This window comes from Ambystoma mexicanum, chromosome 12, assembly GCF_040938575.1.
Source record: "Ambystoma mexicanum isolate Mex_15411 chromosome 12, UKY_AmexF1_1, whole genome shotgun sequence".
In the NCBI taxonomy this organism is placed as follows: Eukaryota; Metazoa; Chordata; class Amphibia; order Caudata; family Ambystomatidae; genus Ambystoma; species Ambystoma mexicanum.
The window spans coordinates 1,100,478,523-1,100,497,124 of NC_090936.1; the positions used below are offsets into that span (position 1 = coordinate 1,100,478,523).

At 47.8% G+C, this 18,602-nt stretch overlaps 1 protein-coding gene across 4 annotated transcripts in view; it reads right to left on the reverse strand.

Annotated features, from left to right (window-relative positions):
- Positions 1 to 18,602, reverse strand: part of LOC138514280 (uncharacterized) — a 314,981-nt gene that overhangs the window by 69,648 nt on the left and 226,731 nt on the right. For 2 of the 4 annotated variants that reach the window (XM_069629658.1, XM_069629660.1), the window contains exon 5: positions 16,331 to 16,525. The exons of 1 other annotated variant lie outside the window; for it this stretch is intronic. In XM_069629658.1, coding sequence (XP_069485759.1) covers positions 16,331 to 16,525 — 195 coding nt within the window. Of the gene's footprint in view, positions 1 to 16,326; positions 16,526 to 18,602 lie in introns of all 4 variants that reach the window. One more of the 4 variants, XM_069629659.1, reaches the window with a different exon arrangement.

Below are 18,602 nucleotides of genomic sequence, written 5' to 3' on the forward strand. Positions count from 1 at the left end.
GATCCTCCCTTTACTAGTATGATACTGTGTGTTCCTTTTGTAGATGAACCCCTGAACGCTCACACCAGAAAGAATGCACCCCACTTGTTTGCGAGGAAAACCAGATTTATTTCTCCGAAAATTAAGATGCGCCGCAAAGAGCTCTGCTGTCACTGAACTGTCTGCCAAGATAGGCACGAGCACGCCTTAAAAAGGCCTCTTCTGTTCATCTTCTACCACATGGGCTCTTCATCAGACGTCATCAAACATGAATCACGTACTTTTTATAAACAAAGAAACACTATATTCTATTTGTGCAACTGGTACTACAGACATGAGCTAAGTGAAGAGTTTGAGGTCACTATATTTTACAAACCCCAGCTCGATTCCAGACGCGTTGGCGCCCATCCAAGGTTTAACACCCCAATTTCAATCTGTCGTTTTGCCCCTTGCAGTACAAATCACGTGACCTGAAAATTAAGTCAGCTTGGCCCTGCTTTCTGAACCTCGCTGATCGATTGGGGCTCAAACAGTTTTATGGTCAGTAATCAGGGATTCATTGGTACATTGGAATTTGTGGGGCCTGGGATGACGAGCATCTGTGGGCCATAACTTTCGACTGGGACTGGTAAAGGTCGGTGGCTTGTGCCCTCCTTCTCTTGGGACAACGTCTCGCGAGGGGCTCTCGGCTCCCGTGTGGCCTTGTAGGGCGCCTTCCTGTATGAAATGCGATTACTTGGTTGTGTAAAACAATGAGAGAATTATAACTAGTCCGCTGGCCTGGCCCGTCTCCCAACCAGGCCGTGCATGAACATGTCTAAATCGAAATTAGCCAGCCAGGGTCTACTCGCTACAGCTGCATCGTACCACTATGCCTAGCTTCTAAAATGGCTGCCATATCTAAAATGGTGCTCTGCCTCCCTCCCAGAGGCATATACCTGTGCAGCCACTGCCTGCCCCTGCAGTCTATTTTGATACCTACATGACACTTCTTGGCCTTTGCCTCATCTGAACTCTTGTGGCAGCCTGGGCCGATCGTCCCTGTCTCCCAACTCTTTGATGCAACTTAATTGATATATATGTATCTATGCATGTGCTGGGATTTATATTGTGCAAACCTAGCTGTGAAGAACCAGAGCACTGAACAACAAGGGGATCCATGAATACGATATAGAATTATGGATGCAATAGGAGGGATGGTCTATTAAAGGTACACATTTAAGTCTACTGGGAGAGGGGAATACAGAGGGTTACAGGCAGATGATGCAGGATGTGTAGGGAGAAGCAGTCCCAGCCTTGGTGAATTAGGTGGATCTCCAGCTGTGCTCCTGTTTATACTCTAATTCGGTCAATTTCACACAATGACCCTTCTAAATGTTCTGTTAAGTCCCTGAGTCTGCATCAGAGAGTTGCCTCTCTTGTCTTTTTTTTGCTATGGGTGGAAGGGGCAAATTGGGTTCCCTTTTAATTCCTGCAGAAGATGCCTAAGGCTGCTTTAAGACATACCTGCTAAATGGTTGCTGACTGGTTATGTGACAATGTTTAACGAATTCAGAATTCAACTCTGATTTTTGGGTTTTAATTGATATTGAGGGCCTAATTCACAGAAGCGTTTTATAATGGCAAAACCCCATTGGAAAACGTTCTGTGAATAAGGGCCATAGTACCTGCGATTGTTGGATCCTCGCTCAGTGACAGCACAACATCTTTCTACAGTACGGAGAAAGATGTAGCCTGCTGCTACTTATTTTAGGTTCTAAACAGCATTAAACAGCCAGTAGACTTAGATTTAGGTGAATTATTGTGGCTCTCCAATATTGCTGTCTGAGGCAGCCCATTTCGGGTGCGGCTTGACAGCTTGCCGGTGGGAGCTTCTGATTGTTTCTCACGTTCGTAAGCCCCTTCCTCTAATCTCCCTTTGCTCTCATCCAGCAGCTCGTGACATACTTCGTTCCAAGTTGCTGCTTTTTCTCCTTGGATGTTGATGCTCGGCTAAGCTGTAGAATCGTAGAGCCGTCTGTCCGGACCTGTTGTCTGTTTGAAGTTTGCAGCTGGTGGCAGTGCTGTTTACTTAGTGAGATTTCCTCATAGAGTGCAGGGAGTGCATGGGTGAAAGCTCTGTGTGTTTACTGTGTTTGGAGCCCTCCCTAGCTCTCCTGAGGTACACATATTCTTTCCCTGTCTTGATACACTAACTGTTCTCTCCTGACTTTCTGCTGTGTTATGGCTACGTGACCAATTTCTTTTGCCTTTTGGCTTTTCTTTTCTAAAATAGTACTTTCTTGCAACCATTGTTGGTGCAGAGTGTTGAATAACAGCGGTGCTGCATGTAACATATTGATACATTTGGCCTCATTACTGGTCGGGCGGTCCGGAATTAACGGTGGCGGTAAACCCGCCGCCACTGTCAATTCCGGATCGCCCGATCCCGAGTCCTGCAGGCGGGAGGTGATCTTCCCGCCAGGTCTGACCTGGCGGGTTGAACACCTCCCGCCTGCAGGCAGACATGGAAACACCAGCACCATCAAGAGATGGTGCCGGTGTTTCCACTTCCCCATTCCCATTGAGTCCATGGGAATGGGGATTAACACCATTCCGCCTCCGTGACTCCCGGGACACCGGGGCTGTAATTCCCTGGTAATTCCGGGAGTCACGAAGGCGGAATGGTAATACGAGTCCGGCGGTAACCAGGCGATTTTACTGCCGCGGTTACCGCCAGACTCGTAATGAGGCCCATTCTCTTGGGAGATGGTTGTGAAAAGACAGGGTACCATGTGTGAGTCATCTACTCGAAATAGGAATTTGGTTATGGACGTGATGGCCGCTAGTGCTCGGAAGAGAAAACGTCTTCATGAGACTAATACAAGTTTTTCTATTTTTATAGACATACTGTGAAACAGGGAGATCCTGGTTTTATATTGGACGGGCCCATTACTGCCCTGGTTGGGAGTACTAAGCTGCCAGCTACACCAACGCTTATGTCACCATTGTTTTGGTACTGGTGAAGGGGCAAGAGCAGCCACCCCTCCTGTGGAAACCCCTGGGATAAATGGCGTGCAATCTGATGTGGTGAAACAGATTACCTCCACCAAATGGCAGTTACCGAGAGAAAGAATAGCTGCTGACCTCTTCCAATGCAGGCATTTTTATGATTTCGGTTTGTGGTTGGACTCACTGGACGAAGTTGCGACATTGGTGCGTCCTGTTTTGGTGGACACTCAGTGCCAAACAGATCTACCGGAGGGGGTGGCAGTCCGCGACTTACATCATGTCAAGAAGTGCTGGGAGGACTTCAGGTCCAGGACCCTCAACAAGGCCCGGCGCCTTGCAAAGGCAGCAGATGCCGAGGGGCGCCGGGGCCAGCTGTCGGACCACCAAATGAGGGTCCTAGAACGCATATGTCCAGCGCTCTACGTCCAGATCGTTGAGAGGCAGACCCGTCTGGAGTCGAGCAGTAAGTGTTCATGCAGAGTGATTGGATGCTGTGCGTGTCGTGATGTGCCAGTAGTGTGCAGGTTGCACATGTGTTTTTGTAGGGCCATGTAGGGATGTGTATGAACATGGGCGTGAGGCTGCCACATGTGTGTCCTCTCATGTGCGAGACACATTGATGGTGTATGTGTTGGTAAGCATGCTGGACAAATGCAGGTGTGGGAGCACACATGTTTGAATTTCTGTGTATGTACATTGGCATGGTTGTGGCATGGATGGTGGTTCCTAATGCATGTATCTGCACTGTATACATGTGCATGTGTGTGTACTTGACAAGTGTGCAACTGTGATGCAACATGGATGCATGTGACACTGATTTGTAGAAGGCTGAATGGCAGATCTGACATGTATGGCAATCTCATCACTGCAACAGTTGGAAGAGATGTAGACATGCATGTAAGTGTGGTGGCATGTGTGCATGTCCACTACTCTCTCTGTATTCCATGTGATGTCTGGCTCACCTTTGGATGCTCATGCTGTTGTATGTGTATGGATGGTGCTAGCTGTTGTGATATGGCTGTGGAATTGCTCATGTGTGTGAGTTGAAATGACATGTGTGTCCGGGATTGTGATCCCATGTCTGAAGTTTGACTCTGCCACTCATGTGCAACTGTCATGTGTGTATCAGTCCATTGTACAGTGCCCTGATGCCTGTGTCCTATCTCTCCCTGTCTGCAGCGTCAACTGATGAAGAGGGCAGAGAGGGTGCTGTGGAGCACAGCGGCAGGGATCGCACCGCCAGCCGGAGACGCAAGGCCCAGCTCCACTCCCAGGTTGTCATCTCGTCAGGGAGTGAGGAGTCCGGTCCGACGGAGGAAGATGGCACAGAGTCATCCAGGTTGGTGGGGGGTTTGATGGAGGAGGAGGCTGTGCAAGGGACAGACTCGGGGTCTGGAGGTGGGGATTCCACTGGTGCTAGTGGTGCAGTGCAGGGGCAGGGACAGGAGGCAGCACAGGCCACCGCAGAGGTGCCTGTGTGTAATCCTGTCCCCGATCCTGTGACTGCATCATCCTGCACCAGCAGGGATGCCTACGTCCAGACCGGTTTTCAGGGAGGGGATCCGCTTACAACAACTGGCCTTCCTCTCCCTGTGGATGTGGCTATCCGGGACCGGGTTGAGCCTGTCCTGAGTGGGATGGCGTTGCGTCAACGGGGCATGCGAGGTGACCTGCAGTGTTTTCGTGAGGACACTGCATGTCATCTCGAATGCCACGTTGACCGCGTTGACCTTCTGGGACGGGTCACCAGGGCCAGATTCCTCGATTTGCTGGACCTTGTTCCGACCCCCTCCTCATCTGAACCCCCTATGCGCCAGTCGTCCTCCATGCCATCTTCCCACCCATGTATCACCTGGGTACGCTGTGGAGCTGCCTCTGACCCTGCGGCCAGGCTGGTGGAGGACACATCCCTGCCACAGTCGCGAGTCGGACGTCCAGCAGCGGTGGCCACATCAACAACTGAATCCCAGCCGGAGGAGGATGTGCAGGCAGCAAGAGCCAGGGCACAGGCAGAGGCGCAGCAGCAGCAGCAACAAGGTGGGAGCCATGATGGCTCGGGGCCTTCAACATCAGAGGGGCAGGCATCGGCCAGAGGGCAGGAGGACCCAGGACTGGAAGTGTCTTCCATGTGGCAGCGGTTAGGCCATGCTATAGATGCGGAGCGGCGGCGGATGGAAGAGGCGCGGCTCACCATGGTCAGAGCGAGTTCTCCATGCGTCGGGCGTTGAGGCGGGCAGAGTGCCTCGAGGCGACTCGCAGGGAGTTGGAACAGGCCATGAGTGCCTCCCTGCGAGAGCTCGGGGCCAGGGCAGAGGCCCGCCTCCGGGACATCGACATGGAGGGCGATGATGCACTGGCCCGGGACACCACAGAGTGAGCTGCAGGACTTGCCCGCCGCCATTGTATATAGTTAGGTAGTGTTAGGTTTCCTTTCCTTTTCTTTTTATTTTGGTTGCGCTTGGACAATGCACATTCTTTTGGATTTCTTTGGATTATGATTTCTTGTTTTTTATTCTTTTACGGACATGCAGCATTTCTTTAATTATTCTTTAATTATTCCCATTGTTGTGTCTTTTCTTTTAATTACATTCATGTTCTGTTTAATACATTTTTTTTTCATACTTCGATGTGTGGTATTATCTCATTGGTTTCATGCATGTCATGATATGTGTTTTCACATTCACTTGCACCCATTGTGTGTGTGTGTGTGACGGACATGTGTTCATTTACATACTTGCCTTTGGGGTTGTATCATGTAATTGCCTTTTCTATGTGGGTGGATGCAATACTTGGTTGGGTCTTTGGGCTGGGGAGGCTGGCCATAAAGGCCATGATTGAGGATCGTCATGACGTGGGGGCATGGGACATGAGTGGGACATGAGTGGGGGCCTGCTGGCAGGTGCCCCGCACTGCTGGGGGGTGGAGGCGCAGGGGGACATGAGTGGGGGCCTGCTGGCAGGTGCCCTGAACTGCTGGGGGGTGGGGTTGCAGGGGGGCATGAGTGGGACATGAGTGGGAGACTGCTGGCAGGTGCCCTGCACTGCTGGGGGCTATGGGTGCAGGGGGACAGGAGTGGGACATGAGTGGGGGCCTGCTGGCAGGTGCCCCACACTGCTGGGGGGTGGGGGTGGAGGGGGACATGAGTGGGGGCCTGCTGGCAGATGCCCTGCACTGCTGGGGGTGAGGGTGCAGGGGGACATGAGTGGGACATGATTGGGGGCCTGCTGGCAGGTGCCCCGCACTGCTGGGGGATGGGGGTGCAGGGGGACATGAGTGGGACATGAATGGGGGCCTGCTGGCAGGTGCCCTGCACTGCTGGGGGGTGGGGGTGCAGGGGGACATGAGTGGGACATAAGTGCAGGCCTGCTGGCAGGTGCCCCGCACTGCTGGGGGGTGGGGGTGCAGGGCGACATGAGTGGGACATGAGTGGGGGCCTGCTGGCAGGTGCCCCGCACTGCTGGGGGGTGGAGGTGCAGGGGGACATGAGTTGGTGATCAGTAATGCAAGCTGACATGTGGCTTGGCTGGGGGGCATGCCCATGGTGGATGGGCTGCCTGCGGGACATGACCAGGGGTGCAGGGTAGTGCCCTGTGGTGTAGGCTGCCTGCAGGGGCCATGGAGGGTGTAGAGGGAACACCTGGAAGGACCCACACTGCCAATTCACATGTAGGACTCCCCGCGCACCCCCGAAATACACATACACTGCTCATATCGTGTGTGAGACTTCACGCGAACCCCAGTTATACACGTACCCCGCTTGCACAGGGCCAATCGCGTGTGAAACGTCCCGCGAACCCCAGTAATACACGTACCCCACTTGCCGTGCTTTTACAGGGTTAGCGCAGCCCTTTGCGCTGGATTGGGGCTTTTGATGGCTTTTCCCTGCGCGAGGGGCGTTCTTGGGGGCGTAACTGGCGCTGCTGCAGGGTCGCTGCGCCACTGTGCGCCAGGGCTGGTTTTGGTAGCTAAAATCCATGAATACGCTGTGCGCAGAAATGGATTTTAGCGCACGCGGCTGGCGCAGAGATTAGCACGTGCACACTGTGCGCCAGCCGCGTGCGCCACTTGTGCGCTAAATTCTATGAATGACCCCCTGTAATGCTAGGTTGAGTGGTGTTTTACCGCCATTTCTACCTTTATTGCCGTACTCGTAAAGAGGCCCATATGCCATATGCAGCACTTTACAGAGGTATACACCAATACAGATACATTGCAGAGCGCTTTTCAGTGGCAACAACAGAACAGATATGCAGCGGGGGTAGGATACAGAGGGTGGGAGAGAAGGGCTACAGCTGTACCGGGTGGCGGGGAGGAGAGGGGATGGCGACAACTAGCCAGTCTGGTGGTGCGATGGGCGACGTGATGGCCTAAGTGCTGCGGAGGAGAGACTCCTTGAAGCAATGGGTCTTGAGTTCTTTTCTGAATTGTAGGAGTGTGGGTGCGAGTGTGATGCCGATGGGGAGGAGGCTACATAGTCTTGGGGAGTAGGCAGAAAAGGCGTGTTTACTGGTCCTTTCTTTTTTGCAGCGGCATATTTCAAGTATGCATGAGTCCTGGCTTCTGTCAGTGCGCTGTCTGTCGGAGATGCAGAGTTTCTCCACAAGGTAGCTGGGTGACTTGAGGGTGATTGCCTCATAGATGATGGAGTAAGACTTGAAGGTGATTTGTGCATGCAGTGGGAGCCAGTGAAGGTCGATGAGGGTTGAAGTGATGTGGTCGTATCTGCATAGACCCTTGATGAGGCAGGCGGCCGCGTGTAGGACACTTCTCAGGGGCACAAGGGAGGATGACGCAAGGCCTTCGAGGAGTGCATTGCCCCCATTCAGGTGGGGTAGGAATAGTGCTTGAACGGTGGATCTAAAGCTGTCTTGAGGGAGGAAGGGCTTGACTTTTCGCAGGAGGGAGAGCTGATACTAAGCTGTCTGAGTTTTCTTAGCTATGTGTGTCTTGAAGGAGATGTGTTTGTTGATATGGAACCCAAGGGACTTGGTTCAAGATATGAGCTCAGTGTGAAGCCCTCAGAGTTCCTGGTTGATATCTCTGGGTCCTATGTGTTCTTGGTGAGGAGTAGAATTCGGTCTTGGAGGGGTTGAGCCTCAAGTATGCACTGGACATCCAAGACTGGATCAGTGCGAGGCAGGTTTTGAGCCTATGGATGTTCTTGATGGAGCTGATCTTGAGGTATAGCTCTGTGCCACTGGTGTATTGGTGGATATGGATGTTGTGTGTGGCTATGAGGGCTCCCAGCGGCTCCATGTATAGAATGAAGATCACTGAGGAGAGGATGGAACCCTGCAGGACTCCACAGGTGATGGGTAGCATTGGAGATCTAGAGGAGTCCATCTGAACAAACTGCTTGATGTTGGCAGGACTTGAACCAGCGTAGGACAAGGTTGCTGATCCCCATGCGCTGATGTAAGGTGTCCATAAGTGCCTGGTGGTAATACAATGGTTTGACAATAATAAAACATACACAAGTTTAAAAACAGAAACTAACAATATAAAATCTGTTTATAAATATTTAAAACATCTTACATGTAGTCAGATCTACATAACCTATAACAATAATTCTAAAAAAGACTGGTTAAGTAGAAAAATACTGCTCCATGGGAGAGATCAAGGAAAAAAGTGAGATCGTAAACCTCATCACTTGCAACCCCTGGAGTCTAAAAATTGCACTCATATTAATTTACCTTGCTGGATCTCTGTTTCCATGCCCCGTATATAAACCCAGCCATCGATTTTGTAATGAAAGTACTGCTTCCTCGCTAACCATGAAACCTTCCTTCCTAGCTATGGTGGAGAATGGATCTTGACCTCAGGTATAGATTTTCCTCCTCCGCCCCACAGATTTTACATTTCGCATTTGCTGCTAGGGTCCATGTTTTCCTGTTTCTTTCCAGTGGTAAAGCATCAGCCCTAGCGAGATTCCAGCTAAGGTTGGTGCCCGCCATATGCAGTGTAAATATCTACCCACTTTGGATGGCATATTGCTTTCTTTTTCGCTCATTGAAGATCGACCTGCAGAGGGGCTAATGGATCGGTTGCAGTGTCTAATATGCCCTCCGAGCCCAAGGATGTAAGATCTTGACACAACTGCATCCTATAGTTCGAGACGAAGGATTGGGAGAAGTGTTCGTCCCAGGCCCTGTCTACCAGGACTTGTCTCTGCTGATGCTCTTTTCACAGCATACCTTTCCAGTGAGTACCTCACCCTTCGTTGCTGGCTTTGAGAACCCAGAGAATAGCAGCTGTGAAACCTTGGGGTAGGTACAAAAGATGTTTCCAGAATTGGCATGCCACATGCCTAATCTGTGGACATTTCTGTCCAGACCTCAGCCACATAGGTGACTATTCCACCAAATTTCCCTCTAAACACTGTTTCAATTTCAGCCCCCAAATTGTCTCTGTATTTACAGGCTAGGAAGGCTAATAGGAAGGTGAAGCCCAGACCTAGAGGGAGGTGGGGCATTGGAATGGGAAAATAAGTGAGTGGATTGGTCTAAAAGATTGTGGAAGCAACACTACCTGCAGGGTATAGCTTTGAGGAGCAGAGGCCAGAACATTGAGCTGCTGATGGGTTGCGCATGCATGAGAACATTATCCATTCTATTCGGGAGCCACCAGTCCAATTCTGGCTTTAACTTTGCATTCTAGGACTTGTAGTCCTGGCTTTATAATGCGTAAATGCAGGTCTAAAAGTCCCAGAATGCAAAGTAAAAACCAGAACTGAACTTGTGTTTCCTGATTGGCATGGATAATGTTAGCATCTGTGGGTTGCGCATAGATAGAGTCTAACACCTGTGTGATAACAACCTTACATTCTTTCTCCTCTTTGGGAGGGAGAGGGAGAGTGAGTAAGTGGCAACACTAGTATTGGGTGGGTTACTGTGAATCAGGGCTGTGAAAATGCCATTGGAAAGCAGGATTAATTTATAACACAATCAGCCTTACACTTAAGGTTCAAGTTGAAGAGGAACGATTGCATACTGGGGACAAGGGGGGGTTGGTGTAAATAGGTGAACGGATGAGGCTGGGAGAGGGAGTGTAAAATAGAATAAGGGTGTGTGGTTTTGCAGAGTCTGGATCAAATGATCACATAAGAAATCTGGTGTTCTAACAATGTATGATTTAATCAAGGCCCTGCTTTGCCAAAAGACCCCGCTTAAAAAGGCAAGTGAGGGAATCGCTGATGCAGACTCACAGACGTAACCCCGCGTACCAAAAACTATACATTCATAAACTAATATGTACAGTATGTGAATTAGCTTTTCTGGGATTGCTCTTTGAAGCTTTCTACTATTTACATTTTATTTGACTATCTGTGTTAATTTTTGACAGTATTTTGATCCTCCCTTTACTAGTATGATACTGTGTGTTCCTTTTGTAGATGAACCCCTGAACGCTCACACCAGAAAGAATGCACCCCACTTGTTTGCGAGGAAAACAAGATTTATTTCTCCAAAAATTAAGATGCGCCGCAAAGAGCTCTGCTGTCACTGAACTTTCTGCCAAGATAGGCACGAGCACGCCTTAAAAAGGCCTCTTCTGTTCATCTTCTACCACATGGGCTCTTCATCAGACGTCATCAAACATGAATCACGTACTTTTTATAAACAAAGAAACACTATATTCTATTTGTGCAACTGGTACTACAGACATGAGCTAAGTGAAGAGTTTTAGGTCACTATATTTTACAAACCCCAGCTCGATTCCAGACGCGTTGGCGCCCATCCAAGGTTTAACACCCCAATTTGAATCTGTCGTTTTACCCCTCGCAGTACAAATCACGTGACCTGAAAATTAAGTCAGCTTGGCCCTGCTTTCTGAACCTCGCTGATCAATTGGGGCTCAAACAGTTTTATGGTCAGTAATCAGGGATTCATTGGTACATTGGAATTTATGGGGCCTGGGATGACGAACATCTGTGGGCCATAACTTTCGACTGGGACTGGTAAAGGTCGGTGGCTTGTGCCCTCCTTCTCTTGGGACAACGTCTCGCGAGGGGCTCTCGGCTCCCGCGTGGCCTTGTAGGGCGCCTTCCTGTATGAAATGCGATTACTTGGTTGTGTAAAACAATGAGAGAATTATAACTAGTCCGCTGGCCTGGCCCGTCTCCCACCCAGGCCGTGCATGAACATGTCTAAATCGAAATTAGCCAGCCAGGGTCTACTCGCTACAGCTGCATCATACCACTATGCCTAGCTTCTAAAATGGCTGCCATATCTAAAATGGTGCTCTGCCTCCCTCCCAGAGGCCTATACCTGTGCAGCCACCGCCTGCCCCTGCAGTCTATTTTGATACCTACATGACACTTCTTGGCCTTTGCCTCATCTGAAATCTTGTGGCAGCCTGGGCCGATCGTCCCTGTCTCCCAACTCTTTCATGCAACTTAATTGATATATATGTATCTATGCATGTGCTGGGATTTATATTGTGCAAACCTAGCTGTGAAGAACCAGAGCACTGAACAACAAGGGGATCCATGAATACGATATAGAATTATGGATGCAATAGGAGGGATGGTCTATTAAAGGTACACATTTAAGTCTACGGAGAGAGGGGAATACAGAGGGTTACAGGCAGATGATGCAGGATGTGTAGGGAGAAGCAGTCCCAGCCTTGGTGAATTAGGTCGATCTCCAGCTGTGCTCCTGTTTATACTCTAATTCGGTCAATTTCACACAATGACCCTTCTAAATGTTCTGTTAAGTCCCTGAGTCTGCATCAGAGAGTTGCCTCTCTTGTCTTTTTTCTGCTATGGGTGGAAGGGGCAAATTGGGTTCCCTTTTAATTCCTGCAGAAGATGCCTAAGGCTGCTTTAGGACATACCTGCTAAATGGTTGCTTACTGGTTATGTGCCAATGTTTAACGAATTCAGAATTCAACTCTGATTTTTGGGTTTTAATTGATATTGATGGCCTAATTCACAGAAGCGTTTTATAATGGCAAAACCCCATTGGAAAACGTTCTGTGAATAAGGGCCATAGTACCTGCGATTGTTGGATCCTCGCTCAGTGGCAGCACAACATCTTTCTACAGTACGGAGAAAGATGTAGCCTGCTGCTACTTATTGTAGGTTCTAAACAGCATTAAACAGCCAGTAGACTTAGATTTAGGTGAATTATTGTGGCTCTCCAATATTGCTGTTTGAGGCAGCCATTTCGGGTGCGGCTTGACAGCTTGCCGGCGGGAGCTTCTGATTGTTTCTCACGTTCGTAAGCCCCTTCCTCTAATCTCCCTTTGCTCTCATCCAGCAGCTCGTGACATACTTCGTTCCAAGTTGCTGCTTTTTCTCCTTGGATGTTGATGCTCGGCTAAGCTGTAGAATCGTAGAGCCGTCTGTCCGGACCTGTTGTCTGTTTGAAGTTTGCAGCTGGTGGCAGTGCTGTTTACTTAGTGAGATTTCCTCATAGAGTGCAGGGAGTGCATGGGTGAAAGCTCTGTGTGTTTACTGTGTTTGGAGCCCTCCCTAGCTCTCCTGTGGTACACATATTCTTTCCCTGTCTTGATACACTAACTGTTCTCTCCTGACTTTCTGCTGTGTTATGGCTACGTGACCAATTTCTTTTGCCTTTTCTTTTCTAAAATAGTACTTTCTTGCAAACATTGTTGGTGCAGAGTGTTGAATAACAGCTGTGCTGCATGTAGCATATTGATACATTGGGCCTCATTACGGGTCGGGCGGTCTGGAATGAACAGTGGCGGTAAACCCGCCGCCACTGTCAATTCCGGACCGCCCGATCCCGAGTCCTGCAGGCGGGAGGTGATCTTCCCGCCAGGTCTGACCTGGCGGGTTGAACACCTCCCGCCTGCAGGCAGACATGGAAACACCGGCACCATCAAGAGATGGTGCCGGTGTTTCCACTTCCCCATTCCCATTGAGTCCATGGGAATGGGGATTAACACCATTCCGCCTCCGTGACTCCCGGGACACCGGGGCTGTAATGCCCTGGTAATTCCGGGAATCACGGAGGCGGAATGGTAATACGAGTCCGGCGGTAACCAGGCGATTTTACTGCCGCGGTTACCGCCAGACTCGTAATGAGGCCCATTCTCTTGGGAGATGGTTGTGAAAAGACAGGGTACCATGTGTGAGTCATCTACTCGAAATAGGAATTTGGTTATGGACGTGATGGCCGCTAGTGCTCGGAAGAGAAAACGTCTTTATGAGACTAATACAAGTTTTTCTATTTTTATAGACATACTGTGAAACAGGGAGATCCTGGTTTTATATTGGACGGGCCCATTACTGCCCTGGTTGGGAGTACTAAGCTGCCAGCTACACCAACGCTTATGTCACCATTGTTTTGGAACTGGTGAAGGGGCAAGAGCAGCCACCCCTCCTGTGGAAACCCCTGGGATAAATGGCGTGCAATCTGATGTGGTGAAACAGATTAACTCCACCAAATGGCAGTTACCGAGAGAAAGAATAGCTGCTGACCTCTTCCAATGCAGGCATTTTTATGATTTCGGTTTGTGGTTGGACTCACTGGACGAAGTTGCGACATTGGTGCGTCCTGTTTTGGTGGACACTCAGTGCCAAACAGATCTACCATTGAATGCTGAGACACCGGCCTGTCCTGTTATGGTGGACAGCCTGTGTCATATAGAACCTCCAGTGAATATTGAGTTGGCTAATAAGGACCAACACATCTTTTATCATGAATATGCCTCTGTTGGGCATGAAGATAAAAGCAGTCAGACTGAACTAATCTATCTAAATATTGTTAATCTGCAGCATTAGCCCACCTTTAATGCATCCTCTGTACCTGGAGTTGTGGTTAGGCAAGCCCCTGTTGTGCAGTTCACAGCTGATGCCGACTTAGGACCGGCCACATTAAGTACCGTTTCTTGTGTTTGCACCAAGCCTAAACCAAGCCCCTTAGGACTGTAATCTCATTAAGTCTTAGATGCCATTTATTGTAGACAAATCTTTAGGGGAGCTGGCATTGGATCCAAGAAATCTTATTATGACCAATGTGATGTCACCTATGAGACATGAACCTAGAGATGCCCTTAGAAATAAGGTTATGACCTGGTTGCAACAAAGATCGGGACCAGGGATTGTTAGAAGCCTGGATTTCAAGATCCTGCATAGGATTAAGTTGGATGAATGGTGCACAGAAGCCAACAGGGATTGTATAATTATTGGTTGTGGCCTTAGTAACCTTCCGTCTTTTCTGGCAAATTGAACCCAGTTCTCCAAGATGCCATCTGATCTTAAGCTGATAGTCGACCATGGATAACGTTTCTTTGTATGATCTTGATTAACAGTTTTTTGTCTTGTTTGTCGTCTTTAAGCGCCTTCATACCTCAGGGCTTCTTGTTTTGCGCTATACAAATTAATATAAAAAAAATTCAAAAGAGAGAGAGGAATACAATTGTCATTTTCAACCATGGAGAACTATTCTCACAGACCATGGCTCCCCCCGAAGGACATATGATTGATATTGTTTCACCAAAGTCCTTAAGTGTTCTAATCATTATGGTCTAAAAGGTTGACCATTGATTCCATCAAATATGTGTGCATTCCTATAGTTAATTCAAGAGAGAAGATCGCAATTCCTTATACAATGACTACCATTACATTGGGTAATAATAATACTAATTCTTGCAACATTTAGATGTGTTCAATGTGTGAGCAATCTGCCATGAAGCAGTACATAACAATGTGACAGCATTATTGATGCTCCCCGAATTCTACACAGTTCCAAGTGAGCTACCTTAAACTCAAAGAGTAAATCAAGATTCGTGCTCCCCTGCTTTGCCACGTCACCCCCCGTAATCCAATCTGAGTATCCTTTGAAGTTTGCTCAAGCACAGGATTGATGCTAGCCCCAGAATCTATCTATTCAGCATTTATGCGTTACGTTGTGTCCTCATGAGCGATTCTCTGCTATTTGATGGTTTGTCAGATGAAGGATTTGATACCCGCTTTGACCTTGGGAATGTACAATGGTCTATCACTTCTCTATACAAAATCTACGAAGTGCAATAGATTCAAGGTAAAAATACAACAGAGGACATGAACTGTTGTAATGTTTTTATTTGTACCTACAAACCGGAACTCAGTAATACCCAGATCGTGCTTGTTGAATTGTGAAAGTGGGTCCATATGGCTCAATGGTGTCGCCAACAGCACACCGACTAAATTCAGCATACCTCTGGTGGCCCAAGTGGGAAATAATACATTTATTTACTAATATGTATATATACAGGGAGGAACAATGTTCTTTTGATCACAACAGAATATCCAATAGATAAGAAATCAGATGTGACCGGAAGCAGTGAGCTTCTTACAATGGGGAGAGTTTGAGTGACATTATGACCAGGTTGTGGAGGGGAGTAAATGGAACAGTCACTGAGACAATGCATGGGACACACCTGCAATAGCATATATACACAAAACACAAAGACTACGTGACAGTTTACATACGCAAGTGAGAAGATGCTTTCATCTGTGACTTTTGGACTAGTTTTTGAAAGTTCACGCCATTCAAGAACTCATGTCAAATTTGGTCAAGTTTTATGTATGCTTTCATGTAAAAAAGGAATGTTGAAAAATAGAGGGTTTGTTTCAGATCCCATTGTCCACTTAGATTTTTGAGATGTATTTCTCAATCGTATCCCATACCTGGACAATTTAGAAAAGAGCATAAGGCAAACTCCAAAAGTACAAATGTTAATTCAGAAGAGCTGTGCAGTAGATTTACAGTAAGATCATCCTTTTTATCCATCACCCGACTGCTACCGCATTAAGGAAGAGAGTGAACAAAAACATAGCATTATATCAGAAATGACCATTCATCATAGGCAGATCATCCATGCCATCGACTGCTAGCACATCAAAAATAAGAACATCACATGTAGCATTTGTCAGAAATGACCATCCATCATCTGCATATTATCCACCTCATCCAGGTACAGTACATCAAAGACAAGGAGAGCCAACACAAATGTTCAAGACAGAGTGATATCTCCATAGCCAAACAGATGGATAGGCAAATAGACAAGCAGACAGGTGGACAGATAGACAGCTATATAAGCAAATGGATTATGGAAAGATATTCAGATAGCGGATACATAGATACAGACCAGACCCCAGAAACAAGTCCCCAGACACCTGAGCAGACACACGAGTCAAGCGACAGCACCCAAGAGTTCAGACCCAGATAGGCCAGAGAGTGCAGGATGGGTGACACACACTATGAAAGCCAAATAGAATATCGATAATGGAAAGGTGGTGCCTTAATAATGCACATGCCACTATTACATTTATTAAAAATCCATCCCTAAATTATGTGCCAAGTTAACAACATTAAGAAATAATAAGAACACATGATCTTCCCTTACTCACTAATTTCAATGCATTCGCTGCCAGCTTTGGCCCAGGATACCTTCCCATTGCAGTAGACGCACTTTACGACGCTGGAGATGTCGGGCCATTCCGGACAAGCCGTGTCACAGCGGAAGTGCAGTTCCTGTCCCAGTGGGTATTTTCCCTTGGAGATGTTTAGCGTAGCATGTTGAATGAATTTAGGACTACAGAAGCCTGGAACAGAGAAAAGAACCGGGGTTGCATGCTGACTATTCTAAATACAGTGGGCTTCATTCAAACAACATTGGAATCTCTCTAATACATAATTGAAGCTCATTACAGGGATGATCAATTTTTAAATAATGTGGAGGTCACACTATTCACAAAGGTGACCAGTTGCTTTAGGGTTGGCTGCGCTGGCAGTGCCACAGTGTGCTGACTGGTCCCTGGTAATATATAAGCACCTGCAATATGTTCTCTATAATTAGCTTTTAATTGGCTTCCTGCATTGGCACAGGTGAATCTGAGGAAGATAAAAGGTTTCTGTGAAATAGTATAAAGAGGTTAGGCAGAACAGACCACTCCACATTTGACAGAAACTTTTATTGCAAGCAATGGACCTTCTGCTGAGCAGCAATTCCTCTTACAGACATTCTCTCTATAATTTCTTGTACCACATGAATGACCTACCACCAACTGTGATGGCTGGATCACTCTTATTTATCATTTCCAGCACTGACTCCTGCTTGGATCTACTAAGGCTTCAGTACCATTATAATATCTTTGCTACATACAATACCGATAAACATTATTACACTGCAAGGACCACCCAGTCTCATCTTTTTCGAATGCACGTGCAGGCAGGACAATCCTTATCATCTTTCCTCCAGTGGCCAGCTTTGGCTCATGATGGGTGGCATTCTCTACCCTTCCTCCTTACCTCTCATTTCGGCGTCCTCGAGCACTTATTCTGCACACAGCCAACTCAATCTGGTGGAGACGCCTCCACAATTCTCCACAATTCTCAGGCACTCTTGAGCACATCGCAAGGCCATTACAGATCCAACTTGTACCAACCACAAAAGTAGTATCTCCCTCCATCAAAGTTTACCTGCCAATAACGAGCAGGCTTCTTTCATCAGCTGTGGATGAAGTATTTGTTTTGACCAAAACATTTTGAAGCTTTATGGGCATCTCAGTGATCATTCCCGTGTCCCCTTCTGTCGTATTTCTTTGTCCACTGAAATTGACATCCGTCTGTCATGTCTCTTGCCTTCGCCCTCTTGCCCTTCCCACTCTTCCTTTTCCCTCTTCACCCAACAGACTGTGGTCTGGCTGTTAACCTGGACAGGTCAGAATGTGTCCACATTCGGGCACGGCTCAGTGATTTAAGACCACTACGTTGGTGATGTACACTCCATTTAATACACTTAACATAACATCATATAACAAACCTGAATCACTAGAATTTTCATCAAACTGGTAGTTGCTGCTGCAAGAGAACTGACCGTGCTGGAGAAATAAAGGGTGGGCTAGGAGTGTATGATGTTACAATAAGACAGAAGAAAAGCTTTTATGTTCAACACAGGTTCTGCCAAGAACTAGACATGAGAGTGTATTCTTAGATTGATGCCAAACAACTACTCCCTCAGATCACACTTGCCTCGGCCACTTACCCAAATGACCTATGCAACGAGGTAGCCTCTGTTACTTCTGGAGAGCTGGCAACTCTGCACACTTTTATTTCAACACTTCTTCAAGATAAGCAGCCCCCTGTACCTTCTCCTAACCTCTCTCTACTTTGCACTTGTCTGAGCAGCCTGTAGAATACTCCCTGAAGATGGTCCTCAAAATGAAATCAACATTGTTGACAATCTGTGGACTGCTTTACAATCAAGGACTCCATTCAGTTCATGCCCCTTCCATAAGTGTGAGCAATGCATTTCTGATGGCAGCAGGCACTCACTACCCTGCTGAGATGCGGACAATGACAGGATTATGCATTTTGTTCGCTTGGTCTCAACTGCCTTAGGTTGGCCAATGGGGCCTTTATTCTCGCTCTTGCGCATCCAGGTGTGGAAGGATGATTTGGCAGCTGTGATACAGGCTTGGTTGACTGCTCCGAGAACGCAGACCAGGTCTAGTTATTTTACTGTCTTGTAGCTGATAGGACTATTCACTGCAGCACACTTAGGTTCAAGTTAGTGATGAATGTAGTCCTTCATGCTGGATTACTCCAGCTTCTAGGCATTGTCGTTATTGGGTCACTTTAATTACCGCCATGTGGTACTCAATGTATCGACCTCTGTGG